Source organism: Esox lucius, chromosome 11 (genome assembly GCF_011004845.1).
Source record: "Esox lucius isolate fEsoLuc1 chromosome 11, fEsoLuc1.pri, whole genome shotgun sequence".
NCBI lineage: Eukaryota > Metazoa > Chordata > Actinopteri > Esociformes > Esocidae > Esox > Esox lucius.
The window spans coordinates 26,385,493-26,397,680 of record NC_047579.1 but is presented as its reverse complement, the minus strand read 5'-3'; the positions used below and the strand labels follow the sequence as shown (position 1 = coordinate 26,397,680).

General features: G+C 41.2%; 1 protein-coding gene across 4 annotated transcripts in view; it reads left to right on the top strand.

Moving 5' to 3' along the window:
* LOC105022934 (protein shisa-6) overlaps positions 1–11,332 on the top strand; it is a 63,015-nt gene extending 51,683 nt beyond the window's left edge. For 3 of the 4 annotated variants that reach the window (XM_010891712.2, XM_010891710.2, XM_020050631.2), the window contains 4 exons: positions 4,177–4,242; positions 5,683–5,703; positions 7,252–7,392; positions 10,372–11,332. In XM_010891712.2, coding sequence (XP_010890014.1) covers positions 4,177–4,242; positions 5,683–5,703; positions 7,252–7,392; positions 10,372–10,988 — 845 coding nt within the window. In that variant the 3' untranslated portion in view covers positions 10,989–11,332. The remainder of the gene's footprint in view (positions 1–4,176; positions 4,243–5,682; positions 5,704–7,251; positions 7,393–10,371) is intronic. The other variant, XM_010891711.2, reaches the window with a different exon arrangement.
* Positions 11,333–12,188: the final 856 nt, after the last annotated feature.

The following is a 12,188-nucleotide window of genomic DNA, read 5'->3' as shown; positions in this document are numbered from 1 at the left end:
TTAATTTGACTTTCTTTTGTGTTTATTGTTCTAATTGGATATTAAACGTACATGTTTAAATGTGAATAGGGTATCATATTTAAATATTTCTCATCTGCATCTATTGCAAGGTAATCTATGCATCTAATTAGATCTAAAAAAAAAAAAAAAACACATAGGATATTATGGCCCACAGCTGTCAGGTACAATTTAGATGAAATCTTCTTACTTTACTTCTCATTCAAATCAAATTAATCTTTCTATAAGGTGCATTCAAAATCAAGTAAAAAATGTAAAATTAAGCATACCTAAAGAAACAGCAGCAAGTAGAAATAAAAAGTGTCTAAAATAAGGAACAAAGGAAAATATAAGTAACAGTAAAATCCCTGATCAAAGGCAGAGTTAAACATGTGGGCTTCAGGAGTGATTTAAAAAACCTCAACAATATCTGCTCCAGTTTACACATGACAGGGCAAGTCATTCTACAGCTTTGGGGCTCTAAGAGAAGCAATATATTGTTAATAGGCCAGTACCTTGGGAATAGAGCACTTTCGCCGGTTGTATGGAACAAGCATGTCTGTCAGATTAGAGGGTGAAAGGCAGTACAGTACGTTGACCCTGAAGATACTGACTCGGGTCATTTTGACCCTAGAGACATATTTCTGATTTTAAAAAATATATATAATTTTTTATCCTGATGTGTTTTCAACAAATCTCTGTCATCTTTTAGTGCTTCTGTAAAAATGTCTGGGTGTAAGAAAAATGACAAGGGCTAAAACACTTTAATATCTGCAATTGGTACACAAACTCTGACAATGGTATTTGTTGTTGATTAAACTATAATACCGAACTCAGATCCACTCTGAATCTACATGGATAGTTAGTATTAGTGTGTGTTCTTGAAAGAGTATAGGGATTACCAAGAATGCCCACAGCAGATGTATGTATTACTGGTTTATGGAGACTGTTTCAAACATATTTGGGGCTGTGTCCTGCCCCTGCAGAATAAGACTTGTGCATGTAACAAGAAAGCCAAAAATCTCTAACATAAAACTTTGATCAAAACATCTGTCTGAATGATGCTTCAACAAATGTGGTCTAACATGCTAAAAACCCAAATATCCTTTTAAGCTCACTCCATCAGCATGGCAATTCATTTTGCATCCTTTTGTATAGCTGAAATGGTTGGACTTTTGTCACGAAGTGTGGTCACGTGTTCCAATGAGGGGCCAGGCATACTGTTACTGGAGGAAACTACACTGTTAGGATCTTCTGCGGACGTTTTATTAGAATATTGCATAAATATACATTGACTAGAAGAACATTTAAACCAAGTAATGTTTTGGTTATGATTCTGATTAGTTAGTTAAGTATTAAATTGAGAGCAATGTGATTTTCAGCTTGATTGCGCTGCTACCTTTTGGTTAGTTGTCCGATTTCCTAACTGCTAGGCTACCTGTTATTGTTTTCAAAAGCCAAACAAGTCTTGGATTGTATCAAAAGTTGAACTTAGCTCTGGTTCACGGTGGTTCAAGAGGACTGGCAGTAGGTCTAGTGTACTCCTACTGCTATGACATATTTGAAATCCAAATTAAAGGGTTGCAAATATATTGTTTAAATTCAGAATGTAAATGAGCTTCTGAGCAAGAGTTTTCTGTAAAATCCTTTAGAGGAAAGGATGTGTTTCTGAATTACAGGCATTATAAAAGGCACTATTCTTGTTGCATTTCTTTATCCTTAATTTGCTAGTATTATTTGTAATCACAGTGAAATAGTTTTTTACTGGTAAAACAAAGAAATGTATTGTAAAACATGTATGTAAACAGAAAATCCCTTTACTGAGAAATATAAGAAAACTCAAGAAACATCTGTATATTTATTGCCCCTACTTCAAAGCAACATAGCTCACCTTTTGTGTACCACAGCTTCTGTATGACATAAAAAAAAACGATTTGTGTTGCAGAGACTCTTCCGAGTATAATGTATATGAACTAATTAGTTTGTAGCTCCCAGCATTCCTCTCTGTGACAAGACAACTTCAAAACGAAGATGCAGACGTCTCTGAAAAAGATGAGCATGTTCCCTTGACTCCTTACTTTAACTAGCCCAATAAAATGCAATACATGAATGGGTTATATTGGTGGATTTGCAAGGGTAAAAAAAACGGTGTAATTCCATAGGGGAAAGGGGGAGACAATGTTCCTAAAAGGACACATTTGTCCCACAAACATTAGGAAAAATATAAGTATTTATTACATGAATCCTAATTGGGTTTATTTTGTTATTGATAAGTGTTTGTGATTGTTTTACTCTTGTTCTCATATTGCAAAGACTGACAAGCACACATCCTAAATCCAATTCACTTGGGATCTATAGAAAAAGCCAGTCTCTCCATAAGTCCATTTCGCACTTCATCTTTTAGACTTAAGCGTTCCACTTACGTTCAAGGAAAGTGCAGTTGACTTGGTGTGGCAGTCCCCAATTTACTGAATACGAATGATGTATTAGCTGGCTTGCTAGCTACTGAACTTCAGCTGTGAGGTCATGAACTTGCATCTCGACTTGCGGTATTGACCAGAGAGTGACTGAAGCGCTCTCTACATTTTTAGCCAGTGTGTGTCGGACTCAGGGACTGTCAGGGATGTGCGGAACAGTAGGTTGGATCCTGAGGTGTGTGATAAAACAGACAGAATACCCCTCAAAAACCTGTTTAGATAGCTTCGTGTGGTATTTATGTAGTATTCCTTTTCTCACGCTCCTCAGCATCCACCCTTGTGTTCCTCACGTCCCACTGACAGTCCCCTACTTCTGGCTCAGACTCACTCTGTTCAATTATTCAGAGAAAGCAGTCAAACACAGTGGACATTGTATACCAATAGCAACTCCCATCTATACATGAAGTGGTGGTCTCATGTGGAACAGCATATACAAAGTATCACTGTCCTGGTAGTGGAGAGTAGTACTTTCAGGCACTGTACTATATTGTATAGCCATTTTCTATTTAATTAAGGTGAGCTATCTTTTGTCTCATTTAATTTGTAATCTCCCTGACCATTGCCGTGTTGATAGATGACTAAGGGTCTTTGCCATGTGTCAATCAAATCAAATTTCCTATCCGATTCATTTTTATAAAGCCCTTCATCTGCAGTTGTGCCTTTAGCAATGGTCACAAAGAACTTGTAGCAACAAGAAACAGTGGCTAGGAAAATCCCATGTTGGATCAGAACCTAGGAAGAAACCTAGAGTTGGTTCAGACTCTGAGGAGCATGGGTTTATTGGGCCACATCAGTATTTGTGCGTGTTCAGGTGAACAGTGGGTCTAATAATACAGGTGTGATAATGGTCCTCCTGTATGAGTTGCAGTGAGATTAGATCTCCTATCCAGTCGGCGTCCCAAACAACAAGAGTAACTGTTGTTCTTTGTTCAGAAGAGAATAGTACATAAGGCCTGTTTGAAAATGGGAAAATAATTTGATAGGTCTTGCTTCACCCGACCACTATGTCTTACGGGAAAATTGCTAGTAATTTAAATGGATGCCCAGCACACTGTCTCTGGACAGGATGTCTCTGGCTGTCTCTGGACAGGATGTCTCTGGCTGTCTCTGGACGGGATGTCTCTGGCTGTCTCTGGACAGGATGTCTCTGGCTGTCTCTGGACAGGATGTCTCTGGCTGTCTCTGGAAGGGATGTCTCTGGCTGTCTCTGGACAGGATGTCTCTGGCTGTCTCTGGACGGGATATCTCTGGCTGTCTCTGGACAGGATGTCTCTGGATGTCTCTGGACAGGATGTTTCTGGCTGTCTCTGGACAGGATGTCTTTGGGTCTAAAGAACAAAGTTTACTAAAATGTCTGTCAGATGAACAGTTTATGTTAAAGAGAATTCACAGTGTTTTCCGTTACACCTGTTTTAACTGTCAATGATCACAATATTGTAATGTGTTAACAGATGTTTAATTAACCTGTGGTATTATTATCTATGGCAGGGACCTTATCTATTACACCTCTTTCACCTGGTTTACCTGCTAGCTACTGTAATTGCCTTCATCTGGTTTCACTGGTCTGAGGAGGACCCTGATCACAAGGAGACGAGGAAAACATGAGTCTTTCAGCTTTCCAGGACTGGAGTCGCCAACCATTGATCTAAAGCAATGTTTCATTTGTTTTCCAAAACCTAACCTTTCATTGTTTTCCCAATAGGCAACCATCAACATGATTATCAACATAGTCACCTGGACCTTACTCAGGCACACACACCTAAAATTGGTAAGGATATTTAAGGTTTGCATGCTCACATAAAATTGCATTGTGGTTGCTAATATTGTCCCCTAGCCAATTCTTTATATAAATATTTAGATAGTAACTAACCAGCTGGATGTATGGTACATACAATGGGGAGAACAAGTAATTGATACACTGCCAATTTTGCAGGTTTTCCCACTTACAAAGCATGTAGAAGTCTGTACATACATACATCCATACATCCATACATACATACATATATACATCCATACATACATATATACACACATCCATCCATACATACATATATACATATATACATACATACATACATCCATCCATACATACATATATACATCCATCCATTCATATATACATACATACATACACACATCCATCCATACATATATACATCCATACATACATACATACATACATACATACCTACATATATACATAGATTGACCAAGACAGTTAAACATTATTGCATCAGGGGTTACCATAAATAGTTCTATTATTATCATGATTATTAACATTAGATGCATTATGTATAAACATTTCCTTTTAATTATGAAAAGACAGTGCCAAATAAAGCATACTGGTTCTTGGGCATGCTTCAAAAATACCTGAATAAAACCAACAAAGTTGAGGGAGGATTAGGTCATAGTGATTTCCTAGCCACCCAACATGACACATGAACTTTGACTAAATTGGAAGTGAAAAGATGCTTTTTCAGATAGCCAAATGCAATTACAGAATTTTCAGACTTATAGCGAGAAAAAATAATAATATGGAGGGGAAATTAAAAGCTTAGATAGCAAATTAAATGGGGTCTTGTGGAAAATGAAAAACAAAATGCATGATAATGGAATCTGTTTGGCTTACGTAAGTTATTGAAAAACTTCAATTACTTATATTGTGTCCTATCTACTTTCCAAAATTTGATTTTCTTCAAAAAGAGAGATGCTTTTTAGCATGAAATAATTGAGTGTTCACACCTTAAACACTGCAGTGAATCACCGTGTAGTTGGGCATTGTTACAAGACTCCAGTTTGTCTATGCTACATAATTGGCAAAGAAAAAAAGGTCATATTTTATACATTTCATGCTAAACGGTCTGCACTGAAGTGTTAAACAACCCTACACTGTATTTGTCAACATCAGGGTAGTGGTGGTGTCTAACCTTCTGTCGGGTTGCCCTTCCAACCGAGTGTTTCGAGACCAACAGGAAAATTGAATTTTGAAAAGTACCAACGAGTAGACAGAGTTCTTCACCACCACGGCGACAATGGAAATATTGAGAATCACCCCTTTACATGAAATCATACAACCACTAGCATGATCCTTTTATATGCTCTTGTATCTATGGTAATACGACAACATTGATCAATAATTAAATAAGTACCATGAATCGTGTTTGTTATTGTATTGATGCTTTTTCTCTTACTTGGATTTGTTGTGTAGCACACAGACAAATGAGGCATGGTAAGTAATACACATATACACTGGCTGTACATGTGTATTCCATTTCTCTTTCCCATACTGTACATGTCAACCCGTTGTGACTGTTGGTGACAGTGACGTCTCGTAGGCCACTGGGGTCAATGCAGGGGGGGTCACTCTTCCTTTTTGCTTAGACTGAATGCACCAGTGCACACACCAAACTCATTCCCTTCCCCACACACTCTGTTCTGCTGTCTTTCTTCCTCTCTCTTTCTCCCTGGTGGACTCACGCTTTGTTTTGTTAGCTGCCGCACACCGTTGCATTTGTAGGATCTCATTTAGATCAGTGCTAATATTTCTGTCACGGAACGTAGCGCAGAGAGCTCTTGCACAAACGAAATGCGCATTCTACTCCATTTCCTACTACCGTTCCTCGCTCACACTCACACCCTCTTTCGCTCTGTGTTGGTCCCAGTTACAGAGCGCCTCACTCCTGTTTCATATGGTCCTTGGTGTTGTATGTCCCCGTCCTCTGCTGCAGTAGTCACCAAGTCCTATTTTTAAATCTGCCACCAGTAACCAGCGCCCCAAAGCCCCGTCGCCACCCTAATGCTCCTGGTGCCTTTGAAAGAAACACTTGGGGGTGTGCAGACAAGCAGACAAGCAGGAAGGCAGGCTGACAGGCGGGCAGCCAGGTGGACACCCAGGCAGACAGGCAGACAGATAGGCAGGCAGGCAGGCAGCCAGCCAGGCAAGTAGGCAGACAGGTAGGCAGACAGGCAGGCAGACAAACAAGCAGACTGGCGGGCAGACAGGCGGGCAGGTGGGCGGCCTTGCCACCTGGAATGGTGTGTAGAATTATGGTGCCAGCCGGCGTGGTGAATACCGTCCCAACCAGGGACTCACCTGTAAAAGAGACTCATCTAAGTGTGAAAAATGAAAAACCAAATGAATGATAGTGGAATCTGTGGTTTACGTATATTTTGCCCCATCTCTAACCCTAAATTAGATTTTCTTCAAAACAAGAGATGCTTTTTAGCCTGAAATTACTGAGTCTTCACACCTTAAACACTGCAGTGAATCACCACGCAGATGAGCATTGTTACTAGACTCCAATTTGTCTATGCTACATAATTGGCAAAACAAAATTCATATTTAATAAATTTGATGCTAAGAGGTCTGCACTGAAGTGTTAAACAACCCTACACTGTATTTGTCTACATCAGGGTAGTGGTGGTGTCTAACCTTCTGTCGGGTAACCCTTCCAACCGAGTGTTTCGAGACCAACAGGAAAAAAGTATCTTGAAAGAACGAATCTAAACGAAAGTATGTCGTTTTTTACACTGAAACAAAATCATGTTCAGTACGGATTAGCGAACCCCCGAAGTGCCCGACCAGCCACACAGCCCCCTCAGCCCCCTCTGACCCCTCAGCCCCCTCTGACCCCTCAGCCCCCTCAGACCCCTCAGCCCCCCCGTGTATCCCCTCCTGTCTTGCCCGGTGAGGACCCCTCGGCGTGGCGTCCAGACTGTTGCCTGTCAGACGGTGGGCCTGATTGCAGTGCGCCAATCTCTCCTCTCTCCCCTACAGAGAAGCCCCAGCGCATGAACAACATCCTGACCTCGCAGACGGAGCCATACGACCTGGACATGTCTTTCTCACGCTCCTTCCAGAACCTCACCCATCTGCCTCAGAACTACGACCTGGCGGCAATGAGCAAAGCAGACTTAAGTAAATACTCCTCCCTCCACAAATTAAGTGGGTGGTCTTTCATTACATATTTCCATCACGCCTGCTTGATCTCCTGCCTGGACCCGGCCAGGTACACAGGAAGAAGAAAAGGTTGATCTTTGCACATTGCATTTAGGTATTGCCCCCGAGGCATGTGCCTGCGATGCAATGCCTGTATGGATGCCTATGACAGGAACGCAAACATAACTTCATTACTAAAAAGTCAATGGGGTTATCTGCTGAATCCATAGAAATACATTTGGCTTGTGTTCTTTTGTTCTCCGTGTGAGAGGGATTTATTCAGGGGCAGAGGCAGATGTTAAAAGCACTGGATTCAGCCTATTGACTGACATTTAATTGTGGCATAATTTAGCTCCATCTGTGGCCCATGTCATGTTGCTAATGTCGTTTAATGACATATTAAGAGCCAATTCTCCAGCTAAACATCCCTACATGAGTCTGGATAGCAACAAGACGGGACTAATGTCTTTGAGATTAAATCTGGGTCTGCTCTAGTATTTTCATTCCACGTCCTCTGCATGATGTCCAGACATTAATTCTGCACATCCCCTTTGACAGTTCTGGTGTGTTCCTCCTCAGATATCCCCCGGTTACACTGCATGTTCCACGCAAAAACAATACTGCTGTATCCAAATATATGTGGTGCAGTGTTCTTTTGCAGGCTTGCATGTCATGCTCAGTGTGGACAGAGAGAAATCTATGTGACGTAACATATGAAGTGGACATTATTGATGGCGTCTGAATTGGCAGTATTGAGCCTGTCACACCGAATGCGATGTATCGTTTTGTCATGCAGTGGTGTTCACTGGAACCCTTGTATGGAATGTCATTACAGCACCCAGGGATTTTGAAACCTTGATGAAAAAAATCATGTTTCTTCACCAATTTAAGCTCCCTTCATAGTGTTTCGTAGTCCCTGGCCCATTAGTTTAATGTGTCTGTGTATTGTCAGGGCTTTGTACGAAACTGAAATGATGTCAGTTTGACCTGGGAGCCATAAAACCTATTTCATCATTCTTTGTTGTCTACTTACCTACAATAATGACAGCTCTTCTGAGAAATCCCCCCCCTACATCAGATTTATGCTATGGCTTTGTGCCGAGCAGAGCTGCTTCTCCAAAAAACAATGTAATGAGATGCATTTAGATGTATCTGAAGAGATGACTACAATAATCTACATTAATATGGCAAATTTGTAAATGTAGATGCACATATCTGTGTGTGACAGCTCCTCCTCTACCTTTGTCCTCCTTGTCCTTCACAGACAGGAGGGAGGCAGAGATGGAGGACACGACTCTAAATAACCTGCTCAGCCCCTCGAAGGAGTCAGCTACAAGAGCGGAAGGGAGGGGGCAGTAGCAATCTTATTTGGCTCGATCTTCTCCCTCCCTCTGTAAAAACCCTAACAGCTTTAATTATCATGCCAAGAAAAAAAAATGGCGCGTTATTGCGGTCCCCGTTTTCTGACCAAGCCTTCGCTTGATCCCCTCTAAAGATCACTTTATAATTGATGTTTCACCAGTTTTTCACAAGTGAATATGTTTTATGTGATTACTGCTCCGTCTCGACCGGGTGACGGCGTACCGGGATTAATATAGGAATTTAATCTAGCAGAGTGGAGGCTTTGGTTTAATTAACCACTGCTAGCGAGTTTGAAGGTTTGTGGTTTCCCCTCACGTTTGAGACCCCTTGCCGTCTTCAAATCGCATTGATGTTAAAGTGCAACATTTTATTTGCAGCTGCGAAGAAATGAAGCCACAAAAGCCATAAAAGTAAAAAAGAAGTAAATGTATTCTGTTTGATTATTTCAAGGTTGCACTTGCTTTGGATAGACTGCTTCAGAATAAACTGTCAGAATTCATGCTAGTTATGATAACAGTTACTGTGGCATGTTTCATACAAATAATGTAGTCTAAAGCTCTATTTGAACTATTTACATTTTGAAAACAGCAGTTAAGATGTCAAATTGAAATAATTTAGAAATGTCAAAATTAAAGTATGAGAGGACAATGGAAAACAGTTTATCTGGTTAAAACATAAAATAAGCCCTTATTTCAACATGGCTTGGTGTCCTCAATGCAAGGACATCAATTCTAAATCTTAGATCTCTAGGCTTAGGATAAATGGAAACGTAATCCTTAATAAGTCATGGAAATTAACAGGGACTTTGCTAGAACAAAAGGACATGCCCTGTCAATTGTGGTCAAACCATAGCCTCTGGGTCAGTGTTGTTGACATTTCCTACCATAATGTCACAAATAAAGTGACCTCTGGAGAAAAACACAAAAAAGCTTTTGCTGAAGGCCAAAACCAGGTCTTCATTAATTATGCACAGCTAGGGAAAATGAATCCCTATGGAGAGAAAATAAGGTGACCTTCTCTGTCCAGACCTCCACTGGCGAATATCCAAGAATAAGAGCTTAAATATTCACACCAAAATAAATTCAAATATCGTATGACCGCAGTACTGCCCCGAAATTATCATTCTACCTCTGTGTGTGCTTGAAGCCTGAGGAAATGTGGCGTTGCTGAGGTCTCTACTGCCCATCAATGACAGTTGTTTCAGGGTGCCATCACTTTAGTGTTGCCCGGCCCAGCCATTCCAGAAGCTTAAAAGTAATTTGAGCGAAGCCTGCAGCGTCCCTCATGCAGGTGTAATGACTTTAACATCAGGAGAGTGCTGGCACTCGCTGTAGAGACCCTCTGTCGGTGTCTACCCCTCAACGCCTCCCTGACATCACTGACTGTTGGATTGTTGTCTCACAGCAGGCTGGTAGTCCTTTGAACACCAGAACCGGAGTAGCATTATTTTCATGCGGGCTGTTGGCTTCTACCCCGAAAAACAGAACTACAGAAAATGCAATTATAATCAAAGGGGAATTGTGGGAACTACTGAATCGATCCAAGTTTCCCCTCCTCCTCTGTCTCTCCTAACCTTCCCTCGTGTTTCCTACTTAGCTGATAAGGACGTGGATGAGTACTACATGCGGAAACGACACCAGGACCTGGCGGGCCGACAGACCCTGCAGCCGCCCCACATGGTGAAGCTGAACGCCGAGCCCCAGCGTCAGAAGCCCCGGCGCGTCCAGAGGGCCATGTCCCAGGATCACGTGCTGTCCCCAGAGAGGACGCCGCGCCACGGCTACGGCCTCTCGGCCTACAACATGGGAGTCTCCACGTACGGCAGCCGCATTCTCTCCGAGGAGCAGCTTCTCTCAGCGGATCGCCTCCAGTCCCAGGACCCCCTGCTCTCGCCGGACAAGATGCTGTCGCTGCGGCGGTCCAACTTCCGGGAGAAGGCAATGTCGCGGGCCATGTCCCATGTGGACATTAACTTTGTGCCCACCACGCCTGTCGTGGATCGCAGCGAACGCTACGCCAAGATGCAAAAGATGCACTCCCATCCCACTACCACCAGTGACTCAGGCAACATGCTGACCGTCAACCACGCCACCACCAACAAGAGGCAGCAGTTTGCCTCACGACGGACACATACGGTGGACCATCTACAGTACATCCCAGGCCACCACCACAACCAGTATCGCACAGCCAGTAAGAATGAGGTAACTGTTTAATGACCGGGCGCCTGGCCAAGGATTCCTGTGTCAATTACTGTCAACAGCTAAAAACTTCCAGAGGTGTGCAATCTCGCCATAGGTCTTCTTCTCTAAGTAGCAAACTACGAACTCTTCTTGCTTTCAGCACAAAGCTCTCAGCAAGAATCACAGCAAAAATCAAGCACCACTAAGACATCTGTACTTTCTCTCTTTTAGGGCAACATAAGGGCTTTGCACGTTGACATAAGGAATGCTGTATGTCAGAGGTTATCCGTAAGACAATATTTTATAAAAAGGGGTTGGAACTGGAAAAGAACTGGATCAAATTTATAATATATACAGTATATAGCATTTATATATACACACACACATATGTATATATATATATATATATGTATATATATATATATATATATATATATATATATATGTATGTATGTATGTATGTATATAGATTGATATATATAGATACATATTTGTGTGTGTATGTATATATAGTATGTGTGTATATATAAAGTATATATTTACTACTTGTATTTTCAGTCCATATTCTTATTGAACTTACCTGATGTTAGCACTTCAAGTAGTGCCTCTAAATTGCTCCCATTTCAATAATGAAGTGGATTTGTGGGTTAAAAAGCACAATTAATAGATTTTTTTTACTCTGTTGATTTATTCCTCTCTTTTTGGTAACGGCCAGAACATATCAGCTTATTAGTGAATATAGTGGCAATTTCCGTTGCATAGATTATTGTAAATAGGCTATATTAGCAGCATTATACAGGTAATGAGAAGAAGCTGGCCAAGTGAATTTGTTTAGTTTCTACCCAGAGCCCTAAAGTAGATACACAGTTAAGGATCACAATTTCAGATTAATTAAACCCCTACAAATACTTGATACTAACAATGTGTAAAATAAAGTGTGTGCAAATGTGTGTATGTTTTTTAACTGTGCTTGTTTAATGATTGTGTATGGCTAGGGTTGAATCAATCTCATGCCACTGTTAATCGGCAGCTTTAGACCGTAGGCAATACTCTACATGAGAACATGTAAACGAATGCTTCTTTCAGTAGTTACATTTGATTCAGTCATTCTGTCTTTGAATCAACCACATGGATTCCCTCCATTTTGTTTAGAGTCGGGAAGAGCTGCTTCCATTTTGACGTACAGTATCAACGACCCAGTGTTGTTATATGACTCCGTATATCAGAGATGGA